The sequence below is a fragment of the Phascolarctos cinereus genome, unplaced genomic scaffold, assembly GCF_003287225.1.
Source record: "Phascolarctos cinereus isolate Bilbo 61053 unplaced genomic scaffold, phaCin_HiC Scaffold_9;HRSCAF=440, whole genome shotgun sequence".
NCBI classification, from domain to species: Eukaryota; Metazoa; Chordata; class Mammalia; order Diprotodontia; family Phascolarctidae; genus Phascolarctos; species Phascolarctos cinereus.
The window spans coordinates 149476727-149494877 of NW_027556402.1; the positions used below are offsets into that span (position 1 = coordinate 149476727).

General features: G+C 36.4%; 1 protein-coding gene across 1 annotated transcript in view; it reads left to right on the plus strand.

Annotated features, from left to right (window-relative positions):
- The window catches only part of CORIN (corin, serine peptidase), a 209798-nt gene that overhangs the window by 139306 nt on the left and 52341 nt on the right, over positions 1 to 18151 (plus strand). The window contains 4 exon segments of the mRNA XM_078148375.1: positions 3020 to 3127; positions 6442 to 6552; positions 9300 to 9416; positions 11422 to 11529. Coding sequence (XP_078004501.1) covers positions 3020 to 3127; positions 6442 to 6552; positions 9300 to 9416; positions 11422 to 11529 — 444 coding nt within the window.

Sequence of the window (18151 nt, forward strand, 5' to 3'; positions counted from 1 at the left end):
ATTTATTGAGTACTTATATGCCAGGCACGATGGTAAGCCCTGAGAATACAAATATGGAGAAAGATAATCCCTAGCCTCAAGGAGTTTACATTGTAATGGGGAAAGCCAACATATAAAAGGGACCTGTGTGTGTGTGTGTGTGTGTGTGTGTGTGTATGTATGTGTATATATATATATATATATATATATATATATATATATATATATATATATATATATATATATATATATATATGTGGGGGACAGGTGGTACTTGAATATGAGCAAAGTTTAAAAGTTCAGAGAGTCAGGCATGGAGCTGGATCAGAAGCTATATATTAATAGCAAGTGTATACTTAGAGCGCAGGAGGAGAAAGAAAAATTACATAAAGCAAACAACAGCTAGAACCATTCAGTGTAGAGTCAAGTAGCTTTATATACCTCAAGGATTCCTAGAAGGCATCATTGTATTAGAGTGTAGCTCTATAATTCATATTCCATACAATGTTCCTAAGTCATCAAGAAAAGGCTAAATTGTATTTAGTATACCTTGTTTAATAAGGCATAAAATGTGTAAATGCCATAAATGTTTCCATTGATATGGTTTAAGCAAAACCAAAAATATTTGATCTGTAAAGGGGTCATATTGCAGCATGCGATTGGTATGGAATAACAGCAGTAATAAGCGTTATGATCGTAATAGTCATTGGTCAGAGATGATTTGGTATTGGAAGGCTTCATGGAAGTGGGAGGATAGGAATTAGGCTATAAAATGAGGCATTATTGCCCAATACTGGAATTCTTGTGAAATGGTGAAAAGAGCTGTAACAGGAAGTCAGAAGGCCATGGTTTTGATTCATGATCAAACATTTGACTTTGGGCAAGTGAATTGAACTCTTGAAGCCTGATTTGCTTCATTCATAAAATGAGGCAGTCAGACTAGATAAATTCTGAAATTTGGTCCTAACTTTCTGATTCTTTATTCTAAGTGGTAACTGATTTGGGTTGTGTGGAAGTACAGTAGTGTTTAATATGCATATTTTAAAGTGGTCAAAGAAACATGTTTCCACTTATAATTAGTCATAGAAGATAGAGTATTTTGCTGAGCTCTTGATAAGTTTTTCCTTTCTTCTCTTATCTAAAGTGGTTTTTTAAAATTACTTTATCTAGTTTTCCTTTACAGAAAGGAAGACTATGTTGAGTACATAAAAATTGGAAAGTGAATATGCGTTAATGTGCTTAAGCAAGAACTTCGGATAATATTTCCTCTCAAATATGTTTATTAATATAAAAAGGTATATACTTGGAACAACACCATTTTACGCAAGTTATGCAAAGTTATACTCATGTAGAGCAAGGCAACCTTAGAAAACATCTTTTGGAAAGTCTTGGAGTACAAGGCAGCAAACTGTGCTGACGTCTCCTCTTATTCTTAGTTCAAATAAACATTTGCTTGAATAAAAGGCAGCACTATGATCTTTGCTGTTTACTGTGTTGTCCAGGCTCTGCAGTGAAGTACCTCTGGTTAAAATTTTGTGTATTTACCAATTGGCCAGACCTCACTGAAGTCAGCAAATTGTTGCTGCAAACATAGATCATTTTGTATCTGACCTCTGAAAAGGACTGCTTAAAAAAGTTCTTGTTCAAGTGTATAAGTCATGATAGAGGAAAGTTGACTCTATTCACTTGTTGGATAATGATGGATTTCACTCTTAACACATCTATCCACTTTAATTTTTGGAAGACAAATTTATTGCATCGTATCAGATGGTGATTTGATGTTTCACTACCGAATTTGACTACTGTATACTGGTTCTGAAAAAAATGAGAGGCACACTGATTTGTTTCTGATAGTCAAAATGAAAGGTTGGTTTGTTTTTTTTTTTAAGATACTGCCTATACTAGTATCTCACAGTTGGAAAGGCTCTCCAGAGGCCATCTAGTCCATTTTCAGTCCTTTCTATTGAGTTCATGTTCTGAGACAGTAATTCCCTCTACAAACATCCTCAACAAGTATTCATTCGTCTGCTATCTGATGGAAGATCTCTACTGGTGGGGAGCTCACTATCTTTTGGGGCACCCATTTGGACAGCTAGTAAATGTTTTGTGTGGGGCAGTTGGGGTTAAGTGACTTGCCTGGGGTCACCTAGCTGGCAAGTATCATGTGTGTGAGGCCGGATTTGAAATCAGGTCCTCCTGACTCCAGGGCTGGTGCTCTAGCCAGTGCACCACCTCAGCTAGTGATTTTGAAATACTGCTGAATGTAAATGATATTTTGAGATGTCTGCAACAACTATAAGGGATATGGAAATATCTTTTTCTATTGTTGACAAAATCAAAAGTACTGCTAATACTATTGCATGTTGTCACCTATATTCATTATTGAAGGAAATGTTAAATTTTGGTTACAATTTAGGGAAAATGTAGTTTTTCCTATCAAGTTCGCAGAATTTCTGAAATCTAATCATGTTTCCCTGAAGGAGGTCCCTGGATTTCAGGTTAAGATTAAATTTAGAGGTATTGCTAGCTACTGGTCATGAAAATCTTAATGTAAATCATACTAAATTTGGAGGTTATATCAAGGGTTTAGTTAGGGTTTCAAAAAGGTAAAAGGAATTTATTGTAGTAAAATGGAATTAAGATAAAGAGCTTTGAGGACTAGAAGGACCTAGAGTCAGCAGCTTCTAGTCTCAATATTATAAATCCATTCCCCGTGCAATTTTGAGTAAGTCACTAAACCTCATCAGACTTTTTTCTTTATTCAATTCACTTTAACAAACATTAATCACTTACTGTGTACAAAGCACTGTGCTAAACTCTAGGGGAAATGGCGAAGGGGAAATAAAAGTAAAATAGTTCCTGTCCTCAAGGAGGTTATATTTTATTGGGGATGGGCATGCAATATATATATGAGACATTTGGATTGGATATTCTCTAAGGTACCCTCCAAGTGTAAAAAATCTATAACTATGATCTGATCTAATAACTTACTCTAATATTCTTCAAAAAATGATTTACTGGTCGTTTTGCTTATTTACAGATTGTAGTGAAGATCAATTTCACTGTCACACAGGAAAATGCCTTAATTATAGTTTTGTATGTGATGGATATAATGACTGTGGAGACCTAAGTGACGAGCAAAACTGTGGTAAGCACGAATGTTATGTTTACTAGCAAAATGTCAGATTGTCCTAGCAAATGGAGTAGGAGACAGGAGTGATGAGCAATTCTGGGGCGGTTTCTTAAATGATTTTCACCCCTGGAATTTCATTGTTGGAATGGAATTTTATGTAACAACAATAACAGTAATAGCTAGCATTCATATAGATGCTTTAAGGTTTACAAAGCACTCTACACGTGTTATCTCATTTGATTCTGACAACAACTCACAGGGTAAATGTTATTGTTAGTGCCATTTTATTTAAAAATGAGGGAACTGTGACTCACAGAGGTTAGATGATTTTCTCCAGATCACACAGCTAGTAAGTGTCTAAAGCAAGATTTGAACTTAGGTTTCTCATCTTTGGCTACAAAGAGTTACACATCTGTATGCCTGTGTATTTTCATGCTTATATTTAATGATTACAATAATATAACATTGGATAAATGATATCAATCATTAATGTGACACTGTAATATGTTAATCTGAGCATTTAAATATTTATTCATCTGATAAGACCACCTACTTATGACTATAATTCTTTTTTATTGTATTAGTAAGCAAAATTATAAGGCATTTCTAGCCATTGTGAGGTTGCATTATTTGACTCTCTGTCTTTGACTATGACATGGCTTGAGATGCTACTTTCATGAAGATCAAATGAGATACCTGTGAAAATGCTGTTACCAACGAGAAAGAACAATATAAATGTAAGGTTTTATGAGGGGACCGGAGGTGTTAGACTTTGAAAAAATTGACTGAAGAACCTGGGGGCATTTAGGCTAGGGAAGGGAAGAGGTGGGTGCTGGGGATGTGGGACATGTTTGCTGATTTTAGGTATTTGAAGAGTTCTTTGTAGGAAGAAGTTTAGACTTACTCTCATTGGCTCCAGAGGGCAGAACTGGGAGCAAAGGGGTGGAAGGTTGAGGGAGACCAATTTTTTTTTTCTAGAAGGTAAGCTCTCAGGTAAAACTTTGCAAATGGATCCCCTGTGTCCCATCTTAGAAATCTGAGGCAGTGGGGCAAAGTAGAGGCATCTCTGGAGTTAGATAATCTGGGTTTGAAAGCTGCTCTGCCATGCATTATCTGATTAACTTGTGCAAATTCTTGTACTTTCCTAAGACTCAGTTTCTTCATCTGTAGAATCAGAGTATTGGACAGAATAATTTCTAAGGTCCCTTCTAGCTCTGAATGCTGTGATCTTGTGGAAATGCTATTGGCACTAAAGGTTTTGCTTATGCAACAGCTAGTCTTGTCTAAAAATTAGGACCAAGTGTTTATGTACACATGCTAACTAGCTCTAACTCCCTTACCTCAAATGTGAGCTCTACCTGAGATCTTTTAAAGTTGTTCTTTCAATTCTCCTTTCCCATCTGGTAAATTAGAAAAAAGTTTCCTTTTTTTATAAGTTGGTACAACTTTTGGAAACTCCTTTAGATTTTGATATTGTATATCAAGTTAAAGACAACTAGGAGTTGATCAGAGTTCTGTGCTCAGTCTTGTAGGGGATAGGTAAGAAAATGGGGCCATATTTGGAAAGAACCTAAGAAATCAGCAGTTTAGGGATTCTTACCCTTTGATCTATGAACTTAAATTTTTTTCTCAATAATTGCATCTCAGAGTAGCAGTTATCCTTTCTAATCCTATGAATTTTATGCATTTAAAACATTATGAGAAGAGATCTATAAGTTGCACCAGATTGTGAAAGGGGTGTATGACACAAAAGGCGTTAAGAACACTGCTAAAGATCCCTGCCCTCACAAGAGCCATAGTTTAGTAGGGGAAAAGCCATGCATATGAATAACTGTAAAATTGTGAAATTTAATCTCATAAATCCAAACAGATATTAGAAAAGCTAAAAAAAATCAGAGATTATCTGACTTGTTACAAGATGAAAATATGATTATGTATTGCAAAGGTTCTTAAATTTTTTTTGTCATGGACCCCCATGGTAGTCTGCTAAAACTTATAGAACTCTTCAGGATAATGTTTTTACATGTATATAAAGCACACAAGATTACAACAAACCCAATTATATTGTGGAGGACAGGTTGAGAGCCCCTGATCTATTGAACAGTACATCTGGGTCAGAGAATGGATTGGAAAGGGGTGAGTAATATATGTATGGCTGAAGGATTGACGGGAAAGAAACAAGAGATCTCTATTCAAAAGACTACCTCCTAAGAGAGTGAGAAAAATTAATATTATGTCATATCATTTAATAATTAACATTACTCTGGAATTTATCCTTTCCCCCATTTTGTCAGACCCCATTTCTTAGTCTAGCTCACAAGGCTGAGTAGAAAAATGTGACCACTCCTAGCTCCCAAGGAAATCCCTAGGTAACCAGTTAAGTGGGACCCTTGCCTTTATGTTCAGATAAACAAAACCAGCTTGAGATTGGCCCTCCCCAGGGGACTACTTTCCTGATCTTCTGTCTTCTTGTCAAAATTAGGGGTGATTTGTAGTCACCAAGGGGGAGGGCAAAGGAGGGATTCTATTACTTCTGAAATCTCTTTGTAAAGATCAAGAACTGTTTCCTCCCCCCCAAGAATGAATTAGAGAACTTAGTGACTTTCAGGTCTCTGGCTATGTGGTGTAGCAAATAGATATGAGTCTGACTCCTGTTTCCACCGTATACTATCTGTGTGGCCCTGGGCCAGTTACTGAAATTCATTGAGCCTGTTAATCTGTAAAATGGGAATAATAGTAGCTCTTACCACACAGGGCTGTTGTGAGGATCAAATGACTTGGTGTATGTAAAGTGCTTTGAAACCTTAAAGCGTCATAGACATATTAACTAATATTAACATATTAACTATTGTAGGTCCTATGACATTAACTTGAAAGTCTAGCTATTAAAAGTCAATAATCCATCATGATATATAATCCATAAATTTATCTAAGTGTATAACAAATTATATTTCTATTATTTATTAACCTTTGAGGAAAATTAACCTCCTTCCTAAGTTTACCAGGTCTGTGTGAAGAAACTCATGACTCATCCTGTTTTTAGTTATATGTAGACTAAGGGAGAAGTAGATTGATTTAAGATGCAGAGCTGCAAAAATCATTGAAGTTAAGCACAAAATCTGGGCTTTGTTCAGCTGGTAGTTCTCTCAAGGAGCTAATCTCACAGGAATGTCTATATTAAAATAGTTCTCTAGAAAAGTTATTAAATTGTGTCAGAATGTTGGCATCTCAGAGAAAGTTGAGCAGAAATAGGAATTGTACAACTATTATTGTTGGTCTACTAGTCTAGATTTCTACTTCCTCATCATTTGTCATCCTTTTTTTTTCAGACTGTAATCCTGTAAAGGAACATCGCTGTGGAGATGGCCGTTGCATAGCAATGGACTGGGTGTGTGATGGTGATCATGACTGTCTAGATAAATCAGATGAGGTCAATTGCTGTGAGTTTTCTAATTCATTCTTGGTTTGGTAATTTTTAATTTTATTTCTTTTTTTTTTTTAGTAAAATACACTAAATTTCCATGATCTAGAAGTAGTTCAAAGAAAAAAAATAAAACCTGCTATTTCAAGTTTTTAGCATGTGAAGATAACAGGTGAATTATAACTTTGTCAGAAGGATGATTATTATTAATAGTTAAACTGAGGCTAATAATAGCTGATAATTAGCTCTTCAAGGTTTTTACATTTTGTTTCATTTTGACTATACTTACTGAGATCCCCAGGAAAATGTCAGCTCCTTGAAATCAGGTACTATTCTCCTTCATCTTTGTATCCTTCAGTTCTTGAACAGTGGTTGGAGCCTGGTTGGCACGTAATAAATGCTTCTCATTTAGTTGATTAATTTCAGAATTTTATTCATATAATCACATTTAGTCTTTACAACAACCCTGGGAAGTAAGCATTGTAAATATTATTGTTCCCATTTTATGTTGGAGGAAACTGAGGCACAAACAAAGGTTATATAAATTATCCAGGATCCCATATTTAGTAAGTTGCAAGGCTGAGGCTTGAACCAAAATCATCTGGCTCCAAGTTCATACTTTCTATAGCACAAAAGTCTGCTTCTCAGTGAATGGTGGTAATATTTGTAATTCAATAACAAGTAATGCTTTCAAAGGAAAGAAAAGTGCTCAGTGAGTAGGTTTTTTTACCTGATAAAATTCAGTATTTCTTCTAGGAAATGAATTAAGTATGCTTATTCTTAATGGAAGTAAATTTAGAAGTGATAATATGAGAGAATATACCTTTCTTTTTAACTAGTTTATTAATTATAATAATGAGTGAATGAAAAAGTATATTGTTAAAGTAAGTTCAATAATAATGTCAAATAAAGTCAAATAAATGATAATATATATATATATATAATCACATAGAATAAATTAAATGTATAACTAATATGTTCATTAGAATAACTCTTTCAAATACTGACTCTCATGTTGTAGCAACAAAGTGCATGTTCATCAGTTGGGAAATGGCTTAATAAATTATGGTACATGAATGATATGAAACATTATTTTACCATAAAAAAGAAGGAATATGAAGAATTAAGATGAACATGGGAAGATATATATGAACTGATGCAGAGTGAAGAAACAGAGCCAGGAAAACGCTATACAGTCAAATAATGTCAAGACAAAAAAAACCCCACAGCTAAACTGAGAACTGTATAATTTTAATGACCAAGCTTGGCCTGGGAGAAGAGTTGAGAAAATGCAACTGTTTTTTTCTCTTTGCAATGGTGGAGGACTTTGAGTGTGGAGTATTGCAGATACTTTAAGACAAGATTTGTAGGATGGATGGTTTTGCTGAATTCCTTTTTTCCTATTTTTCTTTTTCAATCTGCGTTCCAAGGCAGTGATAAGTAGGAAGGAGGTTTGTGGAGGTGTATATGTGGGAATATATTCAGAAAAGGAAGTGATATAAAAACAAAATGTATCAATAAAATGAGGTTTCTAAAAAACAAAAAGGTTAGTCACTGATTAAAAAAATCAGACTTTTTAAAATGAGATTTTGATAGATATGTTCACCTAACTAGATTGGCATAGGTGGTATACTAAGGAGAATTAGCAGAACTAGATAGATACCAAGGTCAGACTTGACTGCTTTCCTATCACTATATAGTAGTACCCTTCTTATCTAGCAGTCAGACTTTAGGTAATCCTGAACACACTTGTGAACACAAAAGAAAATGAAAAAGGTCATTGAACCTTGAGCCATAAAATTGGTACAATAGAGCTTGGACGCTTTATGCAGTGGAAAAGGATCTCACTCGCTCACTCAAAGTCTGTTGACTTAAGTCACTAATCTTTATAATTTATTCAGAGGTGGCCAAAAAGTTTGGATTCAGTCACAGGGCTGCACTTGAGGATTCAGACGGCCACATGTGGCCTTGAAGCTACAAGTTCCCCACCCTGTAACTTACTCTGACAAGCTTAGTCATCTTCCTTCCTGATTTCAGCCAACTAGAAACGGCCAATAAGTAAATGGCTACTTTAAAGGTAGATATGTAGAGAGCAGTAAGAAGTGACAGCTGAGAGTTGGAAATTGGGGAAGAATATTACAAAGAACAGGCATATATACTGTAATCTTGTACTACATTAATTAATTAATACAGAGTAATCTATGGCAATTCATGATAGCCCTATACTTTCAGTAGATGTCGAAGGTATGATGAGGGGCAGTGTATTATGGGGGCAGCTAGGTGGCATAGTCGATAGAGTGTTGGACCTAGAGTCAGGAAGAGTCATCCTCCAGAATTGAAATCTGGCCTCAGACACAATCTGTGTGGCCCTGGACAAAGTCACTTAGCCCTATTTGCCTCAGTTTCTTCATCTATAAAATGAGCTGGAGAAGGAAATGGCAAACCACTCCTGTGCCTTTGCCAAGAAAACCCCAAATGGGGTCATGAAGAAGTGGACACAGCTGAAGCAACTGAACAACAAACAAGTGTATTATGGTAGGCAGCTTGCTGCATCTAATGAACTGAGTTCAAATCCTGACACTGTTATTTGCATGTGACTATGGGGAGATCATTTTGCCTACGTGCACCATTCTTCTCTCATCCGTAAAATGAAGGAGTAGGACTTGATGAAGATTGCTGTTATATATAATCATTATAATCATTAATTGAGTAAAGAAAAAGTACGGTTAAGATAAATGAAGTGAATATCATTCTTGCTTTCCTCAGCATGTTACAGTCAGGGTCTTCTGGAATGTGGCAATGGACAGTGCATCCCCAGTGCTTTCCGGTGTGATGGTGATGAGGACTGTAAAGATGGAAGTGATGAAGAAAATTGTAGCAACAGTAAGTGTGTACCATGCGTCTCTTTCTTCAGAAGATTGTGGCTGGGTCGTCAGTACTCTTTTGGAGGGAATCTTCTTTTCCTAGGATTGAAGAATTCATAATTGGATTTGCCCAAAACTTAATAATACAGCATACCTTTAAAAACCAGTCTGGTTATGTAGAATGTATCATATCCCTGTAGCAATGATGGGCTAGAAAATGTTTGTAGTAATAAATATTGACTTTGAGCTCACTTTCCCTGAGCCTTGCTAGTTGATGTAATTAAAACTACAGATATGCAACAAAGAAACCAAAAACATCTTAGACACAGTTAAATATCTTACAGGGAAGGGGCAATGAGAAAAAAATGGATGGAAGGAAAAGTTCAGAGTTTAGTCATTTTTCTTATTAGAATGGACAAATTAAATTCTAGAGCCAGATCTAATAGCTTCCTGAAATAGGAATATACCAAGAAATAATCTAATTCTTCATGGCTCTCAAGAAATATATCTTGCATGTATTTCACTAAATGTCTGGTGTCCATATGTGAAACAGCTAATTTCTGATCTCTGTACAAGTATCACACTGGATTGCCTGGGACTGAGTATAAATTTATTCCTGGTATTTAAATGTTACTGCAACAGTTTTTAAGCATCCTGCCATGGTGAGAATAATGTTTCTTGGGTCATATTTGTGACAAAACAGATAATTTATTCATTTAGTCTATCCTTGTCATGCATGGTAAGAATAAAAATAAGAGCATTTGTAGAGTATTTTATAAATATGATTTCAGTTGATCTTTTCAACTATGGTGTAGGGTAGGTGCTATTTGAGTCCCATATTATAGATGAGGAAACTGAGGCCTAGTGGGGAGGGAGGGAAGGGTCACACAATTAACAAGTGTTTGAGGCAGGATTCGAATCCAGGTGCTCCTGCACTCGGCCTCAGTCATTGATCATCACAGTGGCCTAGGGATCATGATGAGGTTTACTTTGAAGCTACCTGGAAGGTGAAGAGGTGACAGTAAGATTATATTTTCCCATAGAACCGTAGACATGAATATAAATATGTAAATGTTATTTGTTCGTTATGTAGTCATAATATAAAAATGTGATCATTTTGTGTTTGCCGCAATCCTTATTTGCACACATACACACATTATTATACAAGGTTTTTTTTTTCTTCTTCTGTTGTTCCTGATGACACATCTGAAGTTAAGTATTGTAGGGAAGAGAGAAAGTAGATAGTAATTTATTTTTTTTTTAAATGTTATCTACTAATGACTCTGAAATCACTATATTGGTCAATGAGAAAAACAGCTTCCTTTCCACATAGCTTAAGGAAAAGTAATTAGGGCATATTCTGACATTACGACTGTCATTCATTTGGAAACTAGAAACCTGATGCTCAGGTCATCATAGTTGGGTTTATGATTCTTTCCAAAAGACATAACAGGAAAAAGATTGATAGCAGCTGCACAAGACCTGGGTTATGATAAAATGCTTTTATCTTATTGGTGTTGGGAATGTATTTATTACTCAAGAAAAGACGTCTCTTAGAGAAGCATAGAGTTGGAAGTATATAAAATTTTAGGACAAATTCAAGACTTGTGCAATGACTTTTTGAATTGAATGTTTTAATTATGTACATAAACTCGTGTTTTGTGGAATATAGTGTACAACACCATTTTTTTTCCTACTAAAGAACAATCCTTTTCCAGAGTATGTTAATATGCATTTCTCCCTCTTACTAGAACCTTTTTGGAATATCTGGTATTTAGCACTCGGTTAATTCTTTTACATGGATTTGCTCAATCTGAGCACGGTATTTTTGGATTTTGTCCAAATGTGGAAGTTGTAGAGTGAGTCAGAAAGGAAATTCTCATTATATAACTCTTCCATTCCCCCTTCCGTACAGGTGGTTCTTTTAAACCCCTCATATCAGAATGCAAATAATTCAATGATGATTAAAGCAAATGCAACCTTAAGTATCTGCTTCCCTCCTTTCTTCTCCTCTCCCTTTTTAGGCCAGACCCCATGTCTAGAAGGAGATCAGAAATGTATCTACAACTCCTGCTTTGATGCCTGCGGTGGGAGCTCCCCTTGTGACTCAGACAGCAGTCAGACCAACTGTAGTAAGTAGTGAGGTGATGAGCGTGTCACCGTCTGCATGTCTCTTCGGCTGCTTTCATTTGCATTGTCTTTAAGATGGTGTGGTCCAAAATAAGGGAATTCACTTCAGCTTAGTATTTAAGGAAAGACACACTGGTCTTGATTAGGCTAAATCGAAAGCAAATGTCATTGTGATCTGGGATCTAAATCTGTGCTTTCCACTGTGATTACTGTTACATTCAGCTCAGCGTCTCCTGTACATGCATGACTTTACTTGGGAGCAGATGCTGTTTTCCTTCCTATTTGAAGCATAGCTTCGGAAAAAATCATAATAATGAAGACTTTATCCAAGACAAATACTTAATAGTCCCTTTTGGGGGGGGGGATGGAAGGGCAATCGACTTACATAAAAAATATTTAAAGAGTTATTCCTACTTTTCTAGTGTATTATGGAGCTACAGTGATTTTGTAAATTTATGGGATGTACAAGGTAAAAACTCCAGATGACCTGAGCAGGTGGTTTTCCTTCAGTAACGTATATTAAAGAAGACAATGGGAGCAGAGGGCTGATGTCCACCAGTGGGCTGGTGGCTGCTGCTGCTGCTGCTGGTCTTCTGTCTGGGTAGCCTCTTGCTGGGGTCAGCGGAGGCCCTGAGCCCCTCTAGGACTCCTGTGGAGTGGAGCTAGCGATAGACTGGATGGGTGGGCAGAACCTGGTGCTCATGGAAAACATCTTAAGTATCCTACTGGTCACTATGATACTTGGGGCTATTTGCTTCTACAAGCCCCTTCACACAGGAATTCTGCAGACCCCTTTGGGGAGCGTGACAAAGAAGTGGTGCATGGTGGGGCCATTGGAGTAGAACCCAAGTACTTGAAACCCACACATGCTCTGAAGCTAGACAAATGGACTGTACAACAAGAACTTCTCATTATAATCAAATGATTTAGAGAAACCAACCACTAGCAAGTATTTTTGCTTTTGGTGTGATTAATAGAAGATAGTCCTGAACCATCAAGGTACATTATAAAGAAAATAAGTTTACCTTTGGTAGTGTCTGTAAGAGTCTTCTTGGAAGGGATTAATCATTAATGTTTGCATATGTTAATAAGGAGATTTCAAAATAGCTTTTCTTAGGATTCATGTTCTGTCAGATGAAAATGAAGAGTGAGAATAGCATATTTCTTTTTAATGGCAAAACTCATGGTTGACCTAATAAAACTAGGTGTGCAAAGCCTTTTTCAGAGAGCTAGTACAATTGTGCACACTTGACTATTGGATTAGCTTTTTCATTCCAACTTTGCACTCCAACGCTTCTCCTTAAAGGCAGTATCATGATTTAGTAAGGCATAGTGCATGTGCCTAGATGGCACTGATGTTTAACTGAAAATGTTACGTGTGTTTATGTGCATGCTTGTTTTCCTCTTAAAGCGTGGAAGCATATTTAATAGCTGTTTGAAAAGGCCAAGACTTAAAAGTCTCACTAGGTAAAAGGTGCTCAGATAGGCACTGTGATGATGCTCAGAAGTCATGTAGCACTTTGCATCTAGAAAGTTTTACCTTAAAAATGGCTATCAAGCTTTAAATTTAAAACCAAAAGTCAGAGACGTATAACAAACTTTGCCCAAACAAATCCTGCAGAGTTCTTTTAAAGCAAGCTGGAGCTCCAGGGCCAGTCCTGGGTTGGAAGGGTGAGTAAAAAGGCTTCACCTCCCCTGTGTATAGTGGACATGAGTGTTTACACATACCAAATCTCAACTCTTTGTAAATGCTGCTATTATTTTGCACTGTTGGAGCAAACTGGAAAGTTTTTTGTTTCCTGTTTTTCAAATATGATAGAATTATTTTGTAAGTGCAAAAGTGTTGTTAGTGTTTATTTTAGAAGTGCTTAATTGAATTATTTTGATTTGTCAAAATGTTTATGCCCCATTCAAATATAATACTGGATTTTTGTTTAAAAAAAAACACTCAGTACAGCAGAAGTTCTTAACTGGTACCCATGTACTTCTAAAAAATATTTTGGTAACTATTTAAATATACTTGTTTTCCTTTGCAATCCAGTGCTCAGCGCAGTGTCTTACACATAGTAGAAACTTAATAAATTACTTGTTGGCTTTATCTTTTCTATATTTTGTTTTATGCATTTTGAAACATTCTTTTGTGGAAGGGTCACTAGACTTTGCAGAAAAAGGTCCCTACATAGTGAAACAGGCATGGAGGTGATTGGAAGTGTCACTTTGGCACTGGTCTTGAATGTGAAAAGAGCCAGAAGGCCAGAAAGGCTTAAATTTGGAATTAATAGCTCTTCTTCATGGTCACATCCTTCCCATCATCGTGGTCTTTAATTTGCTCTGCAACTTCTCTGATTTATTTCCTTGCCTAGCTTGAGGCTAGAAATTTGTAACTGGGATGAAGCTAGCCTGTCACAGCTACTCATGACTCTGGACAGGGATGTGAGAGAATTAGGGAAAGGAGGAAGGAAATAACAAAACCCCTGGCAGACAAACTTTTGGATGTCTTCATTTATTAAGCAATCATTTTGTTAGAAAACTTCACCTTGTTAGGAAAACACAATGCCTTTCACAAGAAGTGGATACAGCTCTGTCATGAATGTGTATTATCGTTTTATTCCAGAATTCTATTTTTCCCCTTATGTTCCCATATTTGTTATTTCCCTTACCCCCCAGCCCTGGAACTTTGAATTTCTGTTTCCTTGCTTTACTATAAGCTTAAAATTAGTCATTTTGAATTGGGGCATTCATGTCCCAAGCATGTACTTAATGAGAAATTCTTTGCCGCTGTTTTATAGTGTATGGTAGTGGAAAGGGAATTAGATTCTGGAGTAAGAGGAGCTATGTTCAAATCCTGGCTTTGCTACTCTCTCTGGGCCTCCCTTTCCTTATTTGTAAAATGTGGGGATTGGCTTAACTGATTTCTAAGGTTTATTCAGCTCTAAATCCCATGACATTACAAACACTTGTGGCTACCATACTATGATAGCTGATGAGAACAGGTCTAAATATGAAGAGTAGATAATAATTTGTTAGTTTGGTAGCCACTATCTGTAATACTAGCTCACCTTACTAGTAGCTGGCAATAACAGTTGGCCTTTTTATAGTGCTTTAAGATTTGCAGAGCACTTTACAAATATTTACTATAATCCTCATATCAACTCTATGAAATTGCTGCTATTATCCTATTTTACTAATGAGGAAACTGAGGCTAAGAGGTTGAGTGAACTTGTCCATGACCGCACAGCTAATGTTTAGGGCAGGATTCAAACTCAAGTCTTCCTGGTCCCAAGTCCTGTATTCTGTCCACAAAGTGAAATAGCTGCCTGTATATTTATACAGTATATGATCCAATTTAAGGATTGGATTAAAGATTTATCACTTTATATGTATGTACAATATATGTATATATATATTTTTCATTTGATCCTTTCAACAGCCCTGTGAGGTAGAAGTTATTATCACCCCCTTTACATATTGGGAAACTGAGGCTGAGACAGGTTAAGTGACTTGCGCAGGCTCACACAGATAGTAAGTGTCTGAGGTGGGGTCTAAGCACAGGCTTTCTTTACTCCAAATCCAGAGCTCTCTCCACCATGCCACCTACCTTACCATCTTGCAAGTAAATACTGGGAAATTAAAAACTTTCCTCCTGTAGACAAAGAATATAGGAGTATTCTCTTTCTTTTTCCTCTGTTTATGTCTGCTATACTACCAAATACAATTGACATGCAATGCCTATCTGCTAGGTATATCCTTGAGTGTGACCTTTTGACTGAGTACAAGTTTTACAGAACAAATCATTTTATTAAGGGGATTTATTCTCTGAAGTTTGGATTCAGTCAAAGGGCCACACTTAAGGACCTAGAAGGCCCCATGTGGCCTCAAGGCCACAGGTTCCCCACCCTGACCTAGCATGTAGCAGGCATTAAATACATATCTACTGAATGAATGGGTGGAAATGCTTACCTTATACCTTAGAGCAGAGGTCTCAAACACCGTGCAATCCTCCAGCCACATTCTGGAACCAGTTGAAATGTAATTGAAAAATATTGAACAAAATTAACAATACAATAGAACATAAATATTGCTAATATGTGGTTTTCTAAGTCAACATGAGACCAGCGGAGATCCTTATGTATGATTTGGTGGTTTCCCCTTTGCCTTAGAGTGAATATGCCCTTCTTTAGATTTTACTTATCAGTCTTTTGAAACCATTTAAAGTACTTTCTTATTGCTTGCTTCTTTGTAGAGGTAGGCAGTAGCTAGTAGAATATATTTGTAAAGCATTTTAAAGTTTACAAGACAGCTTATCTTATCTCAATTGATCCATACAACATCTCTGTGAGGTGGGTAGTACAACTATTATTACTCTCATTGTAAAGATGAGGAAATTGAAACTCAGAGAAATTAACTTGCCTAAAATTTTAAACCTAGATCTTAAGGTTCCAAGAGTCCAGAAGTCTTTAGTACTAGTGGTCTGTTCTGCCTTTCATTAACTCTTCATGTAGCTAAAGGACCTTACTGAATCAATACTTGACTTTCTCTCTGGACAAAAAAACAAAACAAAAGATATGACGTTATATCTGTAGGTACTTAGCATGATTTCAGAATATACAGGTACGTTGGTAGGGGCAGCTAGGTGGTGCAGTGGATAGAGCACTGGCCCCTGAAGTCAGGAGGACCTGAGTTCAAATCCAGCCTCAGACCAAACACTTGACACTTACTAGCTGTGTGGCCTTGGGCAAGTCACTTTACCCCAATTGCCTAAAAAAAAAAAAGAATATAGGTACTTGGGTCTGAGGCACTATTAATTAGAGTGGTACCTTGAAAGTAACCCTAGTTTCTGAGTCACCATCCCATTGGAAGTCTGAAGGTTGGGCTATAGTCCCAAGCTTCTGTCACCATCACTTTGTCACAGAGAATCCAAACCTTTTAGGTTTCCTGGTAGGTGAATCTTATTCTTGCAACCCAGGGAAGTGTCTACCAGCCTCAGCAGAGGTACCTAAGAGGGTCTAGCCCTGGATTTTGAGTCAGACACATTGAATTTCTTACTACCTATGTGACCTTGGGTAAGTTACCTATCTCCCTGGGCCAAAATTCTCATTTGTGAAATGGAGTATTTGATAATCTTTAAGGTCATTTCTGGCTTTTAATTTTATTATCTTATGATGTCCTTCACCTTTCCAGAGTGTTCTGGTTGGTGGAACAACATTGTTGCATAATTCTTCCTCTTTATTTTTCCTAGTAGAATATTTAGAAGGGCAGAGTTGGGGGAGTGTTATGCAAGTAAGCCTGGTCTACCATTGCAAAGTCCCATTATGATCATGGTGCCATGGTGACAAATTCTTATTAGAATTTATGATGGGATTATCTTTAAATGAGTTTAATTCCTGACAAGTCCATTTGTAGAATAATACGATTAAAGTCTTGATGTGGTCAAATGATTTATTTGTTACTAGGTAGATTTCTATCGGTGTGAAGGGAATCATGGAGAATTTTGGGGGTGCGGGGAATATTTTGAAAGTGAAAATGAAATGTAAATAGAAAAGTACATTAATAAAATATCTAAAAATAAAAAAAGTTAATAAAAGCAAAAAAGATTGATGTCTTGAACATCATTCTGATAAACTGAGAACCTGAAGTTAAATTATAAACCAAATCTCTGCTCCCTTGTTCCCTATTACTTTGGAAAATATGTGAAAATAATGATGAAATATAAAATGCTTAAGAGTTCAGACAACGAACCTTAAATAGTCTGTGTTCCATCAAGCATTGAACAGCATTTAGTATGTATGTGAATTGTATGTCATCTAGGACTGAAAACATTTTTGCAACAAAAGTTACTATTTAAAATAGCCAGCTTTTGGAAAGTGCAGTTATCCTGAAACTCCCAAAGGTTCATCCATTCATTTATTCAAGAAATATGTGTTAAAGAACTACCATGTGTATAAATAACACCTTGCTAGGCACTATATCATATCCTCCCCCCTAAAACAAAAATCCTATTGAATTTTCAACATGCTTAAATGTTTGTGATGAGATCTCCCTCTAGTGGTAGGCCCAGATGAAAGGAATGAATAAATCAATTTTTGAGATGAAAAAAGGTTGTCATGTAAATCACAAAATTTAGGGATGACAGGTATGTGGACAGTTCATATCACTTAAAAATATGTGCAGAATATTTTGTGAAGGTCTCAGATTCAAATATGTTACTAGAAGTGCTCAGGCAAAGGTTTTGTTATGTGGAACCAATTAATCAAAAAGCATTTTTTAAAGCAATTACTCTATGTCAGGTACATGACAGGTGCTGGGGATACAAAAACAAATACATGGTCCCTGCCATCAAGGACTTGACATTTCTAATGGAAGAGACGATATGTATAAAACACAATATAGAAGAGGATAAATAGAAAGTAGATGAAAAGTGATTTAATAGGGGATTTTTCTAGCTGCTGGTGGGGGTGGGGGAAAGGAGCAGAAAGAAAGGCCACCTGGGGGGAGATGATGCTTGAGCATAGTCAATAAAGAAGCCAAAGATTCTGAGACATGGAAAGTTAAAAGTTAGACTAGGTAACCTCTCTAGCACATTCTAGTGCTAAGATTCTGAAGTTCTATGATAAGACTCAACCA